The sequence below is a fragment of the Rhinolophus ferrumequinum genome, chromosome 4 (genome assembly GCF_004115265.2).
Source record: "Rhinolophus ferrumequinum isolate MPI-CBG mRhiFer1 chromosome 4, mRhiFer1_v1.p, whole genome shotgun sequence".
Lineage (NCBI taxonomy): Eukaryota > Metazoa > Chordata > Mammalia > Chiroptera > Rhinolophidae > Rhinolophus > Rhinolophus ferrumequinum.
The window spans coordinates 88,049,880-88,069,428 of NC_046287.1; the positions used below are offsets into that span (position 1 = coordinate 88,049,880).

Consider the following 19,549-nt stretch of genomic DNA (forward strand, 5'->3'; position numbering starts at 1 on the left):
AGTATAGTCTCCCTCAATTCTGACGATGTGAAGGGACACCACGGTGGTGGCACGTCAGTCTTGACAAGTAAAAAAAGTGATTGGGAGGATTTAGTAGTCTCAGGTTTAGGCTTTTCTGATGCTTTTTAAATATTCCAGAGAATGTTAGCCCACACCTGATGATGAAATGGCATTCTGCAGAAGCTGGCTATAATCTTTAAGTAGATGTTTTCCCTGTCCTTCCTGTTTTCCTGTTTATGGTAACCATTTAAATTTACTTGCAGATTGTCTGCGGTTATGCACACACTCTAGCACTAACAGATGAGGGCTTGCTCTATGCCTGGGGAGCTAACACGTATGGGCAGCTGGGAACTGGCAATAAAAATAATCTGCTAAGCCCAGCACACATCATGGTGGAGAAAGAAAGGTAACTTGGCTGTATGATGTCTTGGGATTGTGTGTGCACTGTGGACGTGGGTCTGTGTGTGCCGGCGCTGTGGTGTTTGGCTTTGTCCTCTTCTGTTTATTAACATTCTTATTGTGAACAAAAGAATTTGAGTACCAGCCAGAATGAACGTGAACTTGAGTGACTCTTATGCAGCTTTCTGAAATGACCTCCTGTGATTGACAGGCAGCAGGGCCTCTTGGTATAATTCCTACGGGCTTCTTGTTGCCCCTTTAGTCGGGAGGTAAAACAAGGTCTGTCACCATGATGAAGCACAAACTTTTCCTCTGAGCCAACTAAGACAACTTTTAAATAAATAAAACCTGCCCTTGAAAGGGTATGAGCTGTTTAAATATTGATTGAATTTAATGTGTGTTACTGGAATAGATGCTTACTGTTGCTTCAGCCAAATTGTGAGGTCTTACTTAGTTATAGAATGTTGATTTCTGATTTGGGGACCCTACTTAAGAAGCAGACTGAGAAATGTAGTGAGTTTGGCTTGATGTCCATTTGGCTTGAGATGTTCAGAGTCCCTGACCCCTAGACCAGTAAAGTGTATTAGCCTAATGAGTGTTCTGAGCTCTGGCGGGGGATGAGAGAAGAAGATGTATTTGTAAGGAAATGGTTTACTGGAACAGTATGTTTTTGCTACTGTCCAAGCCCCCAGAACTGTCAGGACTGTCAGAGTCCACTTGCCTCATTTACTTTGGTTTCTAGCCCCTTTTTCCAAGTTTTCCTTAACAGTATGTATTATTTATCCTAACTCAGAATGGGGTTACAGTGAGAAGTAGGGCAGCCAGGAAAGGAGAAACACAGCACTCTTGCCCCAGTCTTTTGGTTTCGTCTATATGACTTGATACTGTGTTTCGCCGAAAATAAGACCAGCCGAACAATCAGCTCTAATGCATCTTATGGAGCAAAAATTAATATAAGACCCGGTATTATATTATATTATATTAATTATATTATGTTATGTTATGTTATGTTATACCGGGTATTATATTATTTTATATTATACCTGGTCTTATTTTACTATAAGACCAAAAGACACATTAGAGCTGATTGTCTGGCTAGGTCCTATTTTTGGGGAAACACAGTAGCTAATGTCCCTTGATCTTGAGCTGTTTTTTGAGGTGTTCCAAACATGAACTTTTAATTTACCTTCTGTAGTACAGAAGTGGCATACATTTTTCTTAAAATTTTTCAGGGTAGTAGAGATTGCAGCCTGCCACTCTGCGCACACCTCTGCCGCCAAGACCCAGGGGGGCCACGTGTACATGTGGGGCCAATGCCGGGGCCAGTCGGTGGTCCTGCCTCACCTCACCCACTTCTCCTGCACGGATGACGTGTTTGCCTGTTTTGCCACTCCCGCTGTCTCGTGGCGCCTCCTGTCTGTAGGTGAGAAACCTCAGGGCTACTTCCACCCAGGAAGAATGGTCCTCTCAACTGACCCGTTCTTCTACATAAATGCTGGTTGTGGGCTCTTTTAGGTTCCAGAATGTTTTATTCTCCATTAACTTTAGTATCTTTCCCCAATTAGATTTGCAAAATAAAATTTATTAACACATTATGAAACATTACATGGATTTATTATTTTCTCCCTCTAAGTGGTTTCATTTTAATTGAGGTAAAATTCACATACATAAAATTAACCATTTTGAAGTGTACAATTCAAAGGTGGGTACTAGACTAGTCAGGGGGATCATTTCTTAAATTATATAAATGTCTAACCACTATGTTGTACACCTGAAATTAATATAATATGGAATGTCAGCTGTAATTGAAAAATAAAAAACTGGAGAAAAAGGTGAAGGGAATAAGAGGTTCAAATTTCGAGGTTTAAAACACATAAGTCATGGGGATGTAATGTACAGCATAGGGAAGATAGTCAATAATACTGTGATCGTGTGGGACAGTGTCAGATGGTTGCTGGACTTATCATGGTGATCACTTCTTTAAGTATATGAATGTTGAATAACTATGGTGTACACCTGAAACGAATATAATATTGTATGTTAGCTATATTTTAATAAAAATCTTGTTTTAAAAAGTGAAGAACTTGGAGGTTTCAAGGTGATATGTTAACTCCACTTTCTTTTTCTTTCAACCAATCTCAAATACTTTTAGAAGGGCATCCAAACAGGAATTCAGGGTGATCTTTGATTACATAATCTGCCCTTTTTGGACTATTGTCTTCTTCAAGAGTTCGTTACTGATTGAAAGTTTAAGATGTCTTAAAGCTGAGTAGCCATTAACAGAGATTTTAATCTCTTTGTCTTTTATTTCTTGTTCATTTCTGCTTTTTGCCAATGTTTTTCTGCTAAGTTATTCTTTTGTTTATATGAAAAGGGAGTAAATGGGTCATGATGCTCCGTGTTTGAACATTAATGTATCTCTTGACAACCAGGAGTTTGGCTTGCTCAGCAATTGATACTTAAAGCTAGTTTTGTAATACGTGTCGTGCTGCGGTGTATCAGACCCTTGGCGCTGTCGCATCGTCAGGTGACCGGCTTTATGGTCTTGCAGGCAAGGGTATGTTCAGAAAGAGTTAAGCTGCTGCTCAACTTAAAGTGAAACAAATTGAACATTTCCTGGTTCTTTATAATACAGTAATGTTTTTACAGTGAATGTAGTGATTGGAAAAACTTTAGTTCACAGAAAGGGACTCTTTGGCCATAATCGCACACATGTGTCATGCACACCCACAGCACTCTCTCCACATCTTCAGATTCCCACATACGACTTAACCTTGACCTGTTTATAAAAAGCTCCCCCAGGTTTTCGCATTTTAAAATCCTAGCCCTATAAAGGTATCTTTTTCAAAACAAATGCCCTGACATTTTTTTAATGTTAAGTTTGCAAAAACTATGGTCGTTGAATATATCTCCTAGATGACTCCTTTCCCTTCCACCCACTAAAAGCCAGAAGTGTTTTTTTTCTCTCAGTTTATGTTCTCGGCTGGATGTTAGGAAGAAAGTCAGAGAGTGAATTCACACCTCAGAAGACTTTCTTCTCTGATAGGAGGAAAGGATTATTTCAACTCTCCGGACTAGATAGAGGTTGAGGCAACGATGAGCTGTTTTTTGGATGGATAGGGTGGCAAGCTAGACTGCTGGACTCGTTTCCATCAAAGTTATTACCTTTCTTTTATTCACCAGTGATCCAGGTTACAGGGTCAGGGAAAGTCTAATTTTGAGAGATCGTCGACCATTCCTCCATAGCCAAGAGAGCTCTGCATTGTGTGGTTGTCGGGGGACTGTAAGTTAAGGTAACAGCTTAGGAACATGACGAGTCTCTCCTTGGGAGATTCTGATAATAAAGCTCATGGGTAAGTTCATTTTTTAGTTTTCAGCCTCAGTTTTAGCAGTTGTCCTTCCTCTGAGAATTACCCTGGTAACACCAGGCTACTGAGAGACACAGCTCAGTTCTTTAAGTCACCGTTCTCATCTGTGGGCAGTCCCCACCTGTCTCTGTCCCATAGTACCTTCGTTCAGTGCTGATGAGGGTCTCTGGAATTCTTTCATTTCCCCGTTAGCCTCCACTTGTTTTTCTTTGTCCATACATATAAAGCACAAGAAAGTGTTGCATGAATTTGTACAAGTGCCTTTGTCTTCATAATAACACAATTCTACTTACATATCCCTATAATCATAACAGCAGTTCTTTTTATCAGGCAGTATGGTTACGTTTTTATAAAATTATTCTCTTTGAGTATATGTTGTTACTAAGTAAATTTGCTCTGTTTTTAGCTAGTGTGTAAGGATTATTGTTTGTACATTAATCTTTAGGGTTAAGAGGGATGTTTAGATTCTTGATACCGAGGAAAAAGGATTTCTTTGCGAAAGAACAGGACTGCTTAGCATTACCACTTAAGTGGTGAGTTTGTTTCTTGGGACTCCTTGAGTGAAATATGCTAACCCCTTGAAACTACCCCAAAGCAGAGCAAAAGGTATTCTTAGTGTTTCAGTCAGGAAAGTTGATAAGTTCATACATAACCATACAAGAGAACCACTCAAGTTTTGAAAAGTAGTTATACAATCATGGACTACCTATAATTTTTCCTTCTTTAAAAAAATACACATTGCTAATGTCTCAATCTGTAAGACTGGTATTTGGCCTTTCCCAATATGTATTTTTTTGTGGTTCATAGTTTCATAATAAATTATTTTAACTGTGAAATTGGTTTGTCAAGTAAGACATGAATTCTTTTGAAAAAAACTCAATTATCCATTATGCTAATGATTATAATATCTTGTTTTTCCCCAAATCTTGAGTATGTTTCCTGAGCTTCCTGTATTGATAATGTGTTCATTGCCTTCAGAGCATGAAGACTTTTTAACAGTTGCAGAGTCACTGAAGAAAGAATTTGACAGTCCAGAAACCGCTGACCTAAAGTTTCGAATTGATGGGAAATATATCCATGTCCATAAAGCTGTGTTGAAAATCAGGTATTTTTGCATGAGCTTGGAGACATCAATAACCTTACTTTATTTTTGCAATATCTGTTTCTTTGTTATTCTATAAAATGGGGGCTGAAAAGAAATAGCCTTGGCAGTAGAGAAAAGTGGCACAACGTCATATCTTTGCAGATAGTATCAGTCTACTCATTATTGAAGAGTTTTGCATGCATGTGCACCTGTGCCTTTTCAAAAAAGCAATGTAGTAGTATAAGTATTTGTGTGTATTGTTTGTAAATGAAAGTCTTGCAAATATTTATTTCTATTAAAAAAGCAGTCAAAAAATACAAAAAGTTGTCAGGGAAAAGTGTATATATACCCCCTTTTAATCTTACTTAAAGATTCATTTTCCTCAAGCAGAAAACTCTGACAGTCAGACATGCTGGACTTCTGGCCCGAAGGACATCTAATTCCCAATTTAAAAAATGTTCTTTAGCTATATGTCAGGAATTCTTTGTGTAAATGAGAGGGAACTTTGTATTTCTTAATAACTCTTTGGACTGTTGCTCACTGAGGCTGCCGTTACAGAGAAAGAGGCACATAAAATCAGACCATTGAGAATTAAACTGGCCATATACAAGTCTTTTTGGAAATTCAATTAAAAACCTACTTACAAAATAACATGTTTAAGGAAACCAAAAAGCCATGTCATTCATTGTTTAAGGGAATAAGTATTTTCACCAAAATATTAATTGAAAGATGAACTGGAAATGTTTCTATCTGATCCTGTGGACAACTAGTCTGTTCCTTCCATGTATAGTTTTCTGACCCATTTTATATATTATTCCTCACTTAGACAATCATTTCTTTTTAATTCTCAGATGAAGTAATTTCTTAGATAAGTGGAGCCATTCTTTCAGTATTCTGAATGGATTTTGAAAATGTTTTGTATATATACTGTATCTCATTTTAAAAGGATTTGAAGAGAAGATTTTTTTAAACTATAAACTATGTTATACTTCAAGAAAATCTAATACTCAGAAATCACCTTCTCGTACAGGTGGATTTGTACATGTTAATACAATACAAAAAGACCTGGTTAGGTTTTCTTGAAATATGTGACTATCCTAGTGAATGTGTTTTATAAGTAAATTGGTAACAGGCTTGGGAGGAGAGGAAAGGGAACAGAAACAAAATAGGAATGATGGCCATGTTGAAGATGAGTCAGAAAAGAAGGAAAATTGTCAAGTAAGGTAATGGAACAGTGAATTGATCAGCTTAACCACAATCCAGTAAACATTTAAAACAGGTTTAAGAATGCTGATTACATGAAACAAAAAACAAATGAATCATTTTAATGCTGTTAATTTATAGTGATAAGTTTGAACCCTCATTTCTGAATTTCCTTTAATTTCATTGTTTAAAATACATTTCTGTACAACATCTTTTAAAAAAATAAGTGATCAAAAAGTCTTGATCTGAATGGGGCCTGTCAACTGGAACCCGGAGTACTATAGACGTGCTAAGTTCTCCAACGCTCTACATCCAATTCTTAATATTTCATAGGAGGTACTCATCAAAAATGAAAGAGAGTGTACACAAAGGCAAATATCAAAATCCTTGCACATGGAATGTTTTTAGGGTGCCAGCTAAAGATTCGTGATCCTGGTGTGTGCGGGCCCAAATATAGTAGGTAGGATACCTGTAATATTTGTTTATCTGATTCCATCCGCTGAAGTAAGGTAACTTTTGCTGTCCTGTTTTAGGTGTGAGCACTTTCGATCCATGTTCCAGTCTTACTGGAATGAGGACATGAAAGAAGTGATAGAAATAGACCAGTTTTCTTACCCAGTGTATCGTGCCTTCCTCCAGTACCTCTACACAGACACTGTTGACCTGCCACCTGAAGATGCTATAGGTACCTCAGCCACACTGGGCCTGGCCAGGCACTGGTCAGAAGTGTATCTCCTCAGCCTTTTGTAGCATTGAATTATAAAGTGTCAGGTTTATTGGCTTTTATATGGTTTTCAAAAAGTATTTGAAGAAAATATGTTTAAAAATAGTATTGTATAGTTATCATGGTTAATAATTATGCACACAGTTTATGACTGTGGGCTTATTTTAATTTTTTTAATACTGAAGTATGATTTGATGATTTAACCTATCATTTTGGAAACAAAATGAGGGGGCCAATTTCATTTTTTCCATTCCTTTGTACTGTAGAAGAAATAGTATCAAGTGAGTATAGGAAACGTATGTTTAGGAGGTGGGGGTGGTAGGGAGTAACAAAGAGAACTTATTTAATAAAACTCAGAGTATTATTGACTAGGAAACTTCTGTATAACTCTACACAACTCTATGCACCAAAATGAAAAAAATATATAGAAATTAGGGAAATTATCGTAAACTTTATTAAACCTTCCACACTTTTTACTTTTAGGTCTTTTGGATTTGGCGACATCTTACTGTGAAAACAGACTGAAAAAACTTTGTCAGCATATTATCAAGCGAGGAATCACTGTAGAGAATGCCTTTTCATTATTCTCTGCTGCGGTCAGATATGATGCGGAGGTAACATAAAACCACAAACAAAAATGTGCTCCTTTCCTTCCTTTTTCTTGCATGAGACAAGGACCATGATGAGTAACATCTCCTACTATTTACGGATTCAATGAACAGACATCCCTTAAATATGAAATCTGGCCCTGCTTCTTTATTCTCTGTTCATAGTTTCAAAAATGGTTGTTCCTCTGCTTTCATTATAAACTAAGATAAGAAACTAATTGAGGTGCCAGCAGCTGTACTGCAAGTAGGAATATGAAGTGCACACCTATTGGACTAACAAACAGCATATTTTAGTTCAAGTATTTCTCAAGGTCAGCATGTATGTTTTTTCAAGACCCACTTTGCTATTTCCCCGAAGAGTCTACCTTGTCAGAAGCCAGGGGTTCCGTATGATTTATATCTGTGTATGCTCCAAAATCCTATCATTGTCTAATTATAACACAGTTATTCATGTGTGAAGAACTTCCTCTGAACTCCTTTTTGTTTGTTTGTTTGTTTGTTTTTGCACTGAATTGAATTCTTAATCTGGGATTCATGGTTCTCGAGAGAGTTTGTGAATGAAGGGCTTTTGGGAGTCTGAAATTTTGTGTTTACGTGCATTTTCTTGAAGATAAAAACGAAAGCATCATCGGATTGTAAGCTCCTTGTGAGCAGGAACTGTATTTTATTCATCTGTGTACCCTATAGTGCCTGGCACGTAGTAGGCTCTGGATGATAAATATTTGTTGAACCACCTGAAGGAGGCTTTAAGGATAATTAGTGAGCTAAAGGATAGTATGATTGGTTTTCCAAACTCATAGGGAATTAAAGATAGAGAACAATAGCTTTGTAGTTCAAGATGTCTAGGTAAATGGCACAATTAATCTATTCTTGTATTTTTTTAATCTTTTATTTTTCAATTACAGTTGACATAGAATATTATATTAGGTTCAGGTGTACAGCATAGTGATTAGACAGTTATATAACTTACGAGTGATCACCCTGATAAATCTAGTACCCATCTGACTCTATACATAGTTAAGTTATTACAGTATTATTGACTATATTCCCTATGGTATACTTTATATCCCTATGACTATTTTGTAACCAATTTGTACTTCTTAATCCCTTTCCCCCTTTCACCCATCCCCTTATCCCCCTTTCCTCTGGCAACCATCAAAATAGTCTCTGTATCTATGAGTTTGTTTTTGTTTTGTATGTTCTATCATTTTGAGTTTCCGATTCTTCATATAAGGGAAATCATATGGTATTTGTCTTTCTCTGTCTTATTTCACTTAGCATAATACCTTCTAGGTCCAACCATGTTGCAGATGGCAAGATTTCATTCTTTTTTAAAGGCTGAGTAATATTCCATATGTACAACCTACTCTTTGTCTAGTCATCCATCAAAGGTGTCCACCCAAGCTGCCTCCACATCGTTGGCCATTGTAAACAATGCTGCAATGAACATATAATTGTACACATCCCCTCGAAGTAGTGTTTTGGGTTTCTTTGCATAAATACCCAGAAGTGGGGTTACTGGGTCCTTCTTTGTCTCTTGTTATTGCCTTTGTTTTAAAGTCTGTTTTGGCTAGTATAAGTGCTGCTATCCCAGCTTTTTTTTTTTTTTTTCCATTTATCACGAAATATCTTTTTCCATTTCTTTACTTTCAGTCTTGTGTGTCTTTCGCACTGAAGTGAGTCTCTTGTAGGCAGCATATGTAAGGGTCTTGTTTTCTTATCCATTCAGCTAACCTATTTTTGTATTTAATCCATTTATGTTGAAAGTAATTGTTGATAGATATGTAGTTATTGCCATTTTATTCATATTTTTTGTTTTTTCTTCTTAAAGAAGTCCCTTTAAAGTTTCTTGTAATACTGGTTTGGTGGTGATGAACCTCTTTAGCTTTTTCTTGTCTGGGAAGCACTTTATCTGTCCTTCAATTCTAAATGATGGCTTTTCTGGGTTGTGTGATCATGGTTGTAGGTCCTTGCTTTTCATCACTTTGAATCTTTAGTGCCAATCCCTTCTGGCCTGAAGGAAGAGAAATCAGCTGTTGAGAAATCAGCTGACAGTCTTATGGAGCTCCCTTGTAGGTAACAGATTTTCTCTTACTGCTTTTAAGATTCTCTCTTTGTCTTTAACCTTTGGCAGTTTAATTATGATGTGCCTTGGTGTGGACCTGTTTGGGTTCATCTTATTTGGGACTCTCTGTGCTTCCTGGGCTTGTATAGCTGTTTCCTTCACCAGGTTAGGGAAGTTTCCCATCATTATTGCTTCAAATAGGTTTTCTTTTTTTTCTTTTTTTTTTTAAAAGATTTTATTGGGGAAGGGGAACAGGACTTTATTGGGGAACAGTGTGTACTTCCAGAACTTTTTTTCCAAGTCAAGTTGTTGTCCTTTCAATCTTAGTTGTGGAGGGTGCCGTTCAGCTTCAAGTTGTTGTCCTTTCAGTCTTAGTTGTGGAGGGCACAGCTCAGCTCCAGGTTCAGTTGCCGTTGCTAGTTGCAGGGGGCACAGCCCACCATCCCTTGTGGAACTCGAGGAATTGAACCGGCAACCTTGTGGTTGAGAGCCCACTGGCCCATGTGGGAGTCGAACCGGCAGCCTTCAGAGTTAGGAACACGGCGCTCCAACCACCTGAGGCGCCGGGCTGGCCCCTTCAAATAGGTTTTCAATTTCTTGCTCTGTCTTTTTTCCTTCTGGTACCCCTGTGATGCAAGTTGGTATGCTTGATGTTGTCACAGAGGCCCCTAAATCATCTTCATTTTTTAAAATTTTATTTTCTTTTTCTTTCTGTTATTTTTTTGCTGTTCTGATTGGGTGTTTCCTGTTGGTTTTCCAAATTGCTGATTCGATCCTCTGCTTCGTCAAGTCTGCTGTTGATTCCTTCTAATGTATTCTTCATTTCAGGTATTGTTTTCTTCATTTTTGACTGGTTCTTTTTTATGTTTTCTATCTCCATTTTTATGTTTCCTATCTTTTTGTTGAAGTTCTCACTGAGATAATTGAGCTTCCTTACAACCAGTGTATTGAACTCTGCATCTGGTAGATTGCTTGTCTCTAGTTTGTTTATTTCTTTTTCTGAAGCTTTGTTCTTTTATTTGGGACAGTTTACTTGTCTCCCCATTTTGGTTGCCTCCCTGTTTTCGTTTCTATGTATTAGGTAGAGCTATTCTGTGTCCCAGTCTTAGTAGAGTAGCCTTATGTGGTAGGTGTTCTGTGGGGCCCAGTGACACGGTCTCCCTGGTCACCTGAGCAGGGTGCTCCAGATGTGTTTTCTGTGTGGGTTGTGTATGGCCTCCTGTTATAGTTGAACCTTGCTTGTTGTTTGCGTGTCAGTGGGAAGGGTTGACCCTCAGGCTGATTGGTTGTGAGGACTGGCCATGATTACAGTGACAGAGCTGTTGTGTAGGGGCTGACTGTACGGAACAGGATTCACTTTAGGCTCTGGTGCCTGCCCAGTCTTCCCTTTGGGTGTGTCATTTGTGGAGGTGGTTGGTTGGTGCTCTGGTGTGGTCTGAACTTGGCCACCAGGTGTGTTGGTTCTGGGGCCTCTTGGGAGGGGTTCTGGTGCAGGCCAAAGTCATCCACTGCCTGTACCTTGCCTGGGTCTACTTGGTATGAGCTACAAAGTGATCTGCAGATGTTTGCCACTTGTGCTGGGCTTGGTGATACCTGGGAGAGGCAAGGCTGTGACCAAGGCAGGCCCCCACTAGTGCCAGGCTTGTGGCTGCTTAATAAGGGGTACGAGGCATGCTGAGGCTAGATGATGCTTGTTTAGGGTTTGTGAACCCTTGACAGATTTAGGAAAGTCTGCAGCATTAGCTAAGATAGGCTGTTTGTATGGAAAAGCCACTGGAAGTGGCCTGGGTGGGGCTGCAAGGTGGCTGGGGAGTGGTCTCACGGAATCACCAAGGCAGATACGTGGTGTTAGCCAGGTTGATGGAGACTCAGGTATGGTGGCTGCCTGCATCTGCAAACTGGAATGGGGGGAGGACTCAACAAAGGAACAATGGCTTCTGCCAATACTTCTCTGTGGGAAAAAGCTGCCCCTCCAGCCCTTGTCCTTCAGCCAGACAATTCGGTTCCTCCCCATATGTCCTTGTTGCCTTTTGAGCTGTTTCCCCAGTGCTGGAGCTCAGAGCAAGTGAGTCTGTTTGCAAGTAAGTCTGTGCACAGGCCCTTTAACACAAATGCCTTGGACTGCATCTGCCCTTTGTCTCACTCAGCCACAATATTTGCTGGTTTTCACAGTCAGAAGTTATGGGGACTTTTCTCCCTGGCACTGGAACCCTGGACTGGGGAGCCTGATGTGGGTTTGGGACCCTTTGCTCCACTGGGGGATACCTTCACAGCTGAGATATCCCTTCTGATTTTTAATGGTCACACACAGATGTGGAACCAGCCCTTTCCGTGTCTCTTTCCCTCCTACCAGTCTCGCTGTGGCTTCTTCTGTATGTCTATAGTTGTCGGGCTTTGGTTCAGCTAGGCTACAGGTGATTCTCAGTGATGGTCGTTCTGTAGTTTACTTGTACTTTTGATGTGGTCATGAGAGGCGGCAAACACAGAGTTTACCTACTGCACCATCTTGACAGGAACTTGTAAGTATTTTGTTATCATATGATAAGGCAAAATACCTGGTATTAGGAAATTTACCTAGTGCCTGCAAAGATCTGTAGGTATGGCCTTGGAGATTTCACCTTTGTCACACTTAGGACCATCATGTCTTGTATTTTCAAAATGCATCCTGTTTTTATTTGACATTATAGTATGATAAATATTTGATAAGGTAAAATATAGCTGACTTTTCTGCAGCCCTTTCAACAGATGGAATAATGAACAAAGGATATCATTTCCAATAGAAAATGGAAGTATGGTGTTTTTTTCTACCCTTTCTTTGACACCATGACATTCTTTATTAGAAATGCTATTCCTTTAATTTCCACCCAATGATATAATTTTAAATTGGCAGTGCCTTTTCTCTCCATTTGGTGATCAATTTTAGAATCTCTTCTGTGACTTTCCATACTCCTCCTCACTGCTAGTTAGTTCCATTTTCTTGGGATGAGATCTTGGTAACTAAAATCACCTGGGCAGAGGCAAATATCTCAATTCTAGTTGCTTGAAATTTCTTCCTCACTTCCAGCTAAAATCTACCCCAGAGAGTTTACAGAATAAGTCTTATGCCTGTCGATTACTTCCTTTTACTACTTTTCATAAGAAGTATAAACACATTAAAAACTGTCCCTTATTTGACACCACAAATTCATGTAGAATCTGTGACAGTGTGGGTGTGTAGTTGGTATTCAAAAATATATGTCAAGTTAAATGAATGAATGTATTTGAAACACCTAACCATGAATGTGTGCTTATTAAAAAAAGTGAAGAAAAAAAAACAAAAAAACCCCACCTGCAAATACTACTCATTTAATATAGGAAAAAATAGAAACTAGAGGACAAAAATAAAACGAATCACTTCTTTCTAGGCTGTATTTTTTTTGGTTCTGATAGGAGTTATATAAATGACAAATGTACTTTTACATTTTATTTATTTAATGCTATTGAATATAGTATGTCTTTAAAATACAAAAATAAAACCCACTTACTATATCTATTAGTTGATGGGAAGCTACTACTAAGCCAGATTGGAAATTAACTGCAAAAACTGTTATTTTCAGGAGCTCAACTTGGGGATACTAGATGACTTTTTCTTCATTCTATGAGTTGAAATGCTAGGAAGATGGAGACTACCTGCTTCTCACGTTTCTTCCCTTTTCTATAAAAGTTATTGTGCTTCCTCCATACCCCCTTTTGACAAGATAATTTTGAAGCAAATCACATACATAAAAGCAACAAAAATATACCGACTTGGTAGTTATGAAGATTGTTTTGAAAGTAAGCTGACTGTTGTGGAGCCCTTGCATTATGAATGCATTGTCAGACTTTCTACAAGTTTTAATAAAGTAAAGAAGGACTTGGAGAAGGAGAACTTAAATATTCCTCTAGCACAAATCCGAACAAATATTGACATCAAGGGAGAAAATGTGAGTAAAACAGTGTCTCGAGATAGTTCTGTGTCACATTATAAAAAATTTGAAATGCTTCTATTATTGTTTTTTTTGCAGGAAATTTTTGTTTTCTGTGTATATTTCGACATTAGGAGAAACAGCTGAGACATATTATTTGTTTCAGCAGATTAGAAACCTTTTCAGAAAATCCTACTTGCTGAGCAATTTATGTCTTAGAATTTTGCTTTTGGTGAGAAGCAGTAAATAGGAGCCCAGAAATCTAATTCCAAAATTGGTTTGGTATGTGAGTATTGGAAAACTTTGTGCTAAAACCAGAGCATTTGTTTTTCTTCGTTCTGAGGGCCAAATTAAAATTTTTCTATGATCAGTAGACTATAAAAAATTTTTTGGGTAATGAAAGAATGCACCTTTATTTTTTCTCATATGGTAAGGCATTTAAATACATTCTAAAAGATTTCATGTGGAATCTTTTATATTTGATATACTGTACAATGAATTCTAGAGTTACGGTTTTGGGGTTTTGTTTTGCATTTACTTTAATAACAAGTTTGGGCAAATTAGGTGTGGTTCACTAACTCTTGCCATCTGGATTGTGTCTTAGGCATGGGTTGTGACACAAAGGCAGCCTGTCTTACCATCACCAAGTGGCCTTCCACAAGAAGACCTTAACTACTTTAGCTTTGGGATTTCGGGACTGGATAACTCCATTAAAATGCATTCACATTTTTAAAATGTTGATATTAAGACCACCCATTCTGTGTTTTGTTTGTTACTAAAGAAAATCTGTGGAAAGGAAAAACAACTTATTTTCAGAGTACATATAATGATTGGAATAATTAATTTAAATGTTTAAAAATTTGAAAGGAAATTATAAATTATATCAGAATAACAATTTTTAATTTGGTCTTCTTTGCTCATTACAAAAAATCTAATATTTTATACCATTTGCTTCAGAACCCCTTGATAATTTCACCACAAAATATCATAAACATGGACTTTAATTTCTAAAATACCAGGAATAACATATTAGATCCCTTGATTTTACACCCTCTCCCGCTTCCCTATTCCATGGGCCTTGAGAAGACTCTTTCATTCTATTATGAATTTTATTCATCTACTGGTGAAGTGATCTCATCCTTGGAAATATTTAAAGCCCAGCAGTCCTGTTATAGTTGACATATCAGTTAGGTAAGAGTTCCATTTTCTTTTCTAGGTAGTAATTGACAATCTGATCATTTGCAGAACGAGGTGAACAGATCATGTAGGTTCTTATAGTATTTAAGAATTATCAGAAGTGTTTGTGTAATTCACACATCAAAGGCAACCTTGTGCAGGGCATTGGTTGCTCAGTGAATCTGCCACGCTCTGCCATTCTCCGATTGATTGATGCAAATCAAATGAACTTGCAGATTCCACTTTCTCTGTCTCCAAGTGCATTCAATGCTTCTTTTTCCATAGCTCTGCCTTAACCAAGGTTCAATTAGTTATTTAAACAATGGAGATTTAGATTATTTTCAGTATTCTCTAGTTAGACTTTTAATGCCTGAAATTGTTAAACATTTGTTGAATACTGAGAAATCTCACCAATTCACACTAATTGGAGGGGAAGGGAAGGCAAATTGATAGAACTATTTTCATAGATATGTAAACCGATGTGTAATTAGAAGCACTGTTTGTATATTTATACTGTATTAAAAAGATCTTAAAGTTTATACTCAAGGTAATCTATACGATTAGTAAACTGAATAAACTCATTGTTCGTATATACGACAAAGATCTTGAATTCCATATTAGTAGACATAGAAGTGATAAAGTTTTACAATACCAGAATGTAGCACACTCTTCTTTCCCTTTGAATTTGGAATTATATAATTAAAACTTAATATTTAAAGATCCTAATCTGACACATTACATGGTTTGAAGAACTTTCTATGCTCATGACTAGCTAGCTATTCCTAAGTTATGTGTAGATAAACTAGTTTTCTATTTTTGATAAATAAGACTAAAATACAACTTTTATCTCCCTGTGGAATATAATTTAGTACCTAGAGGTATTTACTAACCATTGGGTTATATTACCAAGAGTAATGCTTTTTCTTTGATAATGTGAGAGGCAGTGTTTTATGTAGTTGAACATTTTAGTTTATTATAGTACACAGAACATTCCGCTGTACATGCAGCCCACTGGGAATCTCTTATTAAAAATATGGGACCAGAGATTGTGATAACATTTTAAATGCATTTAAATGGCAGCAGCTTGCTGATACACATTAGATGAGGGCTATCTCCTACTGGCTTATGACTGGAGGGGAGCATCTTTCAGCTGGGGGCAGATGGACCCTAAGATAAAAGAAGTCTTTGTTTTCAGGGGTCTGCACTGAGAGAGCAGAAAAGGGGTATGTCCCTATGTTTGTGTGGGCTCTTCTCCCCCTCTGCCTAAATTTCTTACTTCTTGGTGGCTGGAAACGTAATACCAAGACTGTACGTTGTAAATATTGTTGACTTCCTGGTTTGATAGAACGCTAATTACCTTCACTAGATCGAGCCAAGTTATAAAAATCAAGCTATTTGTGATAAGAGTTTTTTGTGGGATTTGCTTTTATCTATGTAGTCTTTGTGTGCATTCCAGCTACCTAATTGATTTAATAAATGTATGTCCAACATTTGAAGGAACAAACAACATTACAGTAGAGTTTTGCTGGGGATGACAAGATTTATTAGCTAGGCAGAGATCTATTTTTAAATTGTTCTGGCTTACCACTTGTATGTGTTACTTTCCTTCGAATGCTGATAGTTTGTGACTTCCAGTTGTCTGACTGAAAAATCCAATCTCTGAATATTCTTCTCTGAATTGACTGGGAAATTAATAATGGAAGTTGTATATCATTCTTTGTGGCTTTAAAAATTAAGGCATTTTTATTTAGGAGATCATGAAAGTGAATTTAAGGTCCTTAGAATTTTTCTTAAGGTGTAGGTTGACTACACCTCTTCATCACTTTTCTATTGCTTAGTCTTCTCTTCCCTAAACTAAATAACGCACGTCTTAATTCTTTTCTCTGACTTCTTGAATGTGATGAAACATATTATGTAGACTAAATAAAGTCGCTTTCAGCTTTTTAAAAGTGTCTTTGAGTATGATTAGACTATGTGATAACCGTGAGGAGACTTCTCCTCATAGACCATGTGTGCATGTGGGTACGTTTTGAAGAGTCAGACGTGGTAGGGGAACCATTGCTCTTACTGTATTGTGAGTAAATAGTATGTGTTTTTCTGACATCTACCTGTGGGCGCTTGTTTGCCTCATTTGAAGTTTCTGGCCTCAGCTATCTGGGGGAGGGTGAGCGATTTGGGGTGAGGGGTTTGGAGAGAAGCAATTCAATCAAAGTTAATAAAAAAAGGCTTCTTCTTGTTTTTATTTTTGTTGTGTGTGTCCAGGATTTAGAAGAATTCTGCTTTAAGTTTTGCATCAATCATTTGACAGAAGTTACACAGACTGCAGCATTTTGGCAAATGGATGGCCCTCTGCTAAAGGAATTCATTGCTAAAGCCAGTAAATGTGGAGCCTTTAAGAACTGAAGCCAAGGCTGCTGGGTTTTGTGTGACTGCTCTGGGGCAGTGGTCATGGTGTGTCCTTTGTGCGCTACAGGTGATGTCATTCTGCAGGTAAAAAAACCATCAGGTTGTTTTTTCCACATGTGAGACACAGTTCTCTGCGTAGGAATATGCGAATGATGTACGGCTTTTCCTGAACCTATTTTAAACAATGTATTTTTTAAGAGTGACTGTAGGTTTGGCTGGAACATTGTAAAAGGGGTAACGTTTAGCTGGGTTTTGTTTTTTGGAGGGGGCGTGTTTTGTTTTTTTTTGATTGGAGGAATTTCTGAACTTGGAAAGGGGAAGTTTGTGGCAACTCTCCTGGCTCACGTATCAACAACACTTTTGACACTAGGAGTTGGGATAGTTTGTGAATTGTGAGGTAGACTTAGCGGCCTCACCGTGAATTAAAGATACTGACTTGCTGACTTTGGGGCTTGTTGAAGTGCTGCATTGGTTGCTAGTCCAACTGCCTTACTGTGAAGGAATAGTTGAGATTGTTTGAGGCTTTTGTTTGTGTGTTTGCACTATTGATGGACTTTTTTTTAAACTTCATGGTGTATGAAAATAATATTCAGTTTAATATGAGTTAATCTATTGAAATGATAATTATGTAAAGATAAATTTCTAGGTTAGCCAAAATTTCTCTTAAGACTTAAACACAGAGTACTAATTTAGAACTGTCCAGCAAAAGTTGATAATGAAAGAAACTTTGTTTGGACAAAGGTGAATATTTTAGAAATTAGAATCTCCACTATTATCTCATGGTATTTTATTAAGATAAAATTTGAAAACTCAAGTTTAAATTGCCCCCTCTACCTTTTCCCCTATAAATGCTAATCATAAGAGGAAAATAATGACGTATCTAGTATACTCTTGCCTTCCTGAATTATGGCTGCTAAACCATCAGATCTGCTACATCTGACTCAAAATAGTTCTTAAAACCAACTCTCTTACAGGACTTCATTTTATCTCTTATCTAAGCCAAATCCGTCACCAATTTGCTTATTTGAAACTTCACCAGCTTTCATTTTTGATTTTCCTCTCCTTTTAACTGTGGTAGGTCTAATATTTAGCACAATTGAACTTCGAAAAAGGATCAAAATTATGGTTTTCTTGGTTTTTTTTTGGGGGGGGGTCTGGTTATAAAGTGTGATTTGGAAGGTAAGAGTGGTCAGCTCTGAGTTTTATCATGTGTTTCCATTGAGCACGCTTTAAAAACAAAGTTTTGTTTTGCTCTCCGGCCCAGGGACTCATTTCCATTTGTGGGAGTTCTCTTAGTGAACTCTGTTTCCTGCTTGGAAGGTCCTCCCATCTAAACCTGGAGCCTAAATACATTTTCAGAGCCAAATTAACAAGAGGGTGAAGAGTTTTGGCAGCTACTATTTTAGCAATGTTTTTAAGTGTGTGTGGAAGGCCCATAGACAGTGATTCATTGATAGGTAGAATATATACAAACCTAGAAGTCCCAGCCCCCTTTTCTTCAGCATGTTACAAATGATTGCAGCCCAGTGGATTATTAGGTTAAGAATTAGTTCTGCAACATGATAGAATTTTTCTTACTAAGTTGATAAGTGCACATTCATTTGATTTATTAGTTACGATGGGTAGTGTTTGTAACAATCACTGTTCTGTAGGCTTACGATCTGGACAAAACAAGAACTTCAGAAAGTTTACTATTGCTCTTACTTGAAAAAAAAAACTTAAAAAATAAAGCACAAATTAAAATAGTAGGTCCTAATATAGGTGAAGAACCACTTCTCATATTACTGAGTAATTTGTATGAGTATGTATGTAGTGAAGAGAACAGGAATAAATCCTTCAAAAAGTACTTGAGTATCTTTTTTTTAATACACTTATTTTTCTACTTGGTTTTGTTGTTAATCATAGAGGAGATGAAAACTATTATTTGAATTGCTTTTTTCATCTGAGGTAATAATGAATGCCAAAGTATTCATATTTCTTAAAATAGCCCTAAATGTATTCTTGAATGTCTTACTGGAACATTGTTCGATACTCTAGTATATAGGGTGTATTTATGTAATGTTTAGAATGATATATTAATAAATAATCTGTTAAAACAGACACATAGTTGTTTTTACCCCCTCAAAAATCAGTGATATGCAGCTTTAAAAAGGAAGGAAATTGTGACAAATGCTACAACTTGGTTGAACCTTGAAGACATTATGCTAAGTGAAATAAGCCAGTTCCACATGGACAGAGACTATGTGATTCCACTATATGAGTTGTCTAGAGACAGAAAGTACAGTGGTGGTTGCCAGGTACTGCAAGATGAGAAGAGTTCTGTGGACGGACGCTGGTTTTGGTAGCAAAACAGTGTGAATGTACTTAATACTACAAAACCGTGCACTTAAACATGGTTAACATGGTAAATTTTGTTGGGTGTATTTTGCAACAATTTTTAAAAATCAGTACTGAATCTTAGCAGGTATCAGGTTAAAAATAGGTACCACCATGGACTGTTACACATACACACACAGCATAGACATCCTTTGATTTTATTCCTGCTGAAAATAGTACAATTGAACTGCCACAG

At 37.3% G+C, this 19,549-nt stretch overlaps 1 protein-coding gene across 10 annotated transcripts in view; it reads left to right on the forward strand.

The window, feature by feature from the left end:
* RCBTB1 (RCC1 and BTB domain containing protein 1) overlaps positions 1-18,878 on the forward strand; it is a 50,537-nt gene extending 31,659 nt beyond the window's left edge. For 6 of the 10 annotated variants that reach the window (XM_033105180.1, XM_033105181.1, XM_033105182.1 and 3 more), the window contains exons 8-13: positions 264-406; positions 1,632-1,822; positions 4,746-4,872; positions 6,588-6,739; positions 7,262-7,392; positions 16,834-18,876. In XM_033105180.1, the coding sequence (XP_032961071.1) occupies positions 264-406; positions 1,632-1,822; positions 4,746-4,872; positions 6,588-6,739; positions 7,262-7,392; positions 16,834-16,974 (885 nt within the window). In that variant the 3' untranslated portion in view covers positions 16,975-18,876. Of the gene's footprint in view, positions 1-263; positions 407-1,631; positions 1,823-4,745; positions 4,873-6,587; positions 6,740-7,261; positions 7,402-13,047; positions 13,414-16,833 lie in introns of those variants that run through there. The other 4 variants (XR_004422914.1, XM_033105188.1, XM_033105187.1 and 1 more) reach the window with 4 other exon arrangements.
* The last annotated feature ends 671 nt before the right edge of the window (positions 18,879-19,549 follow it).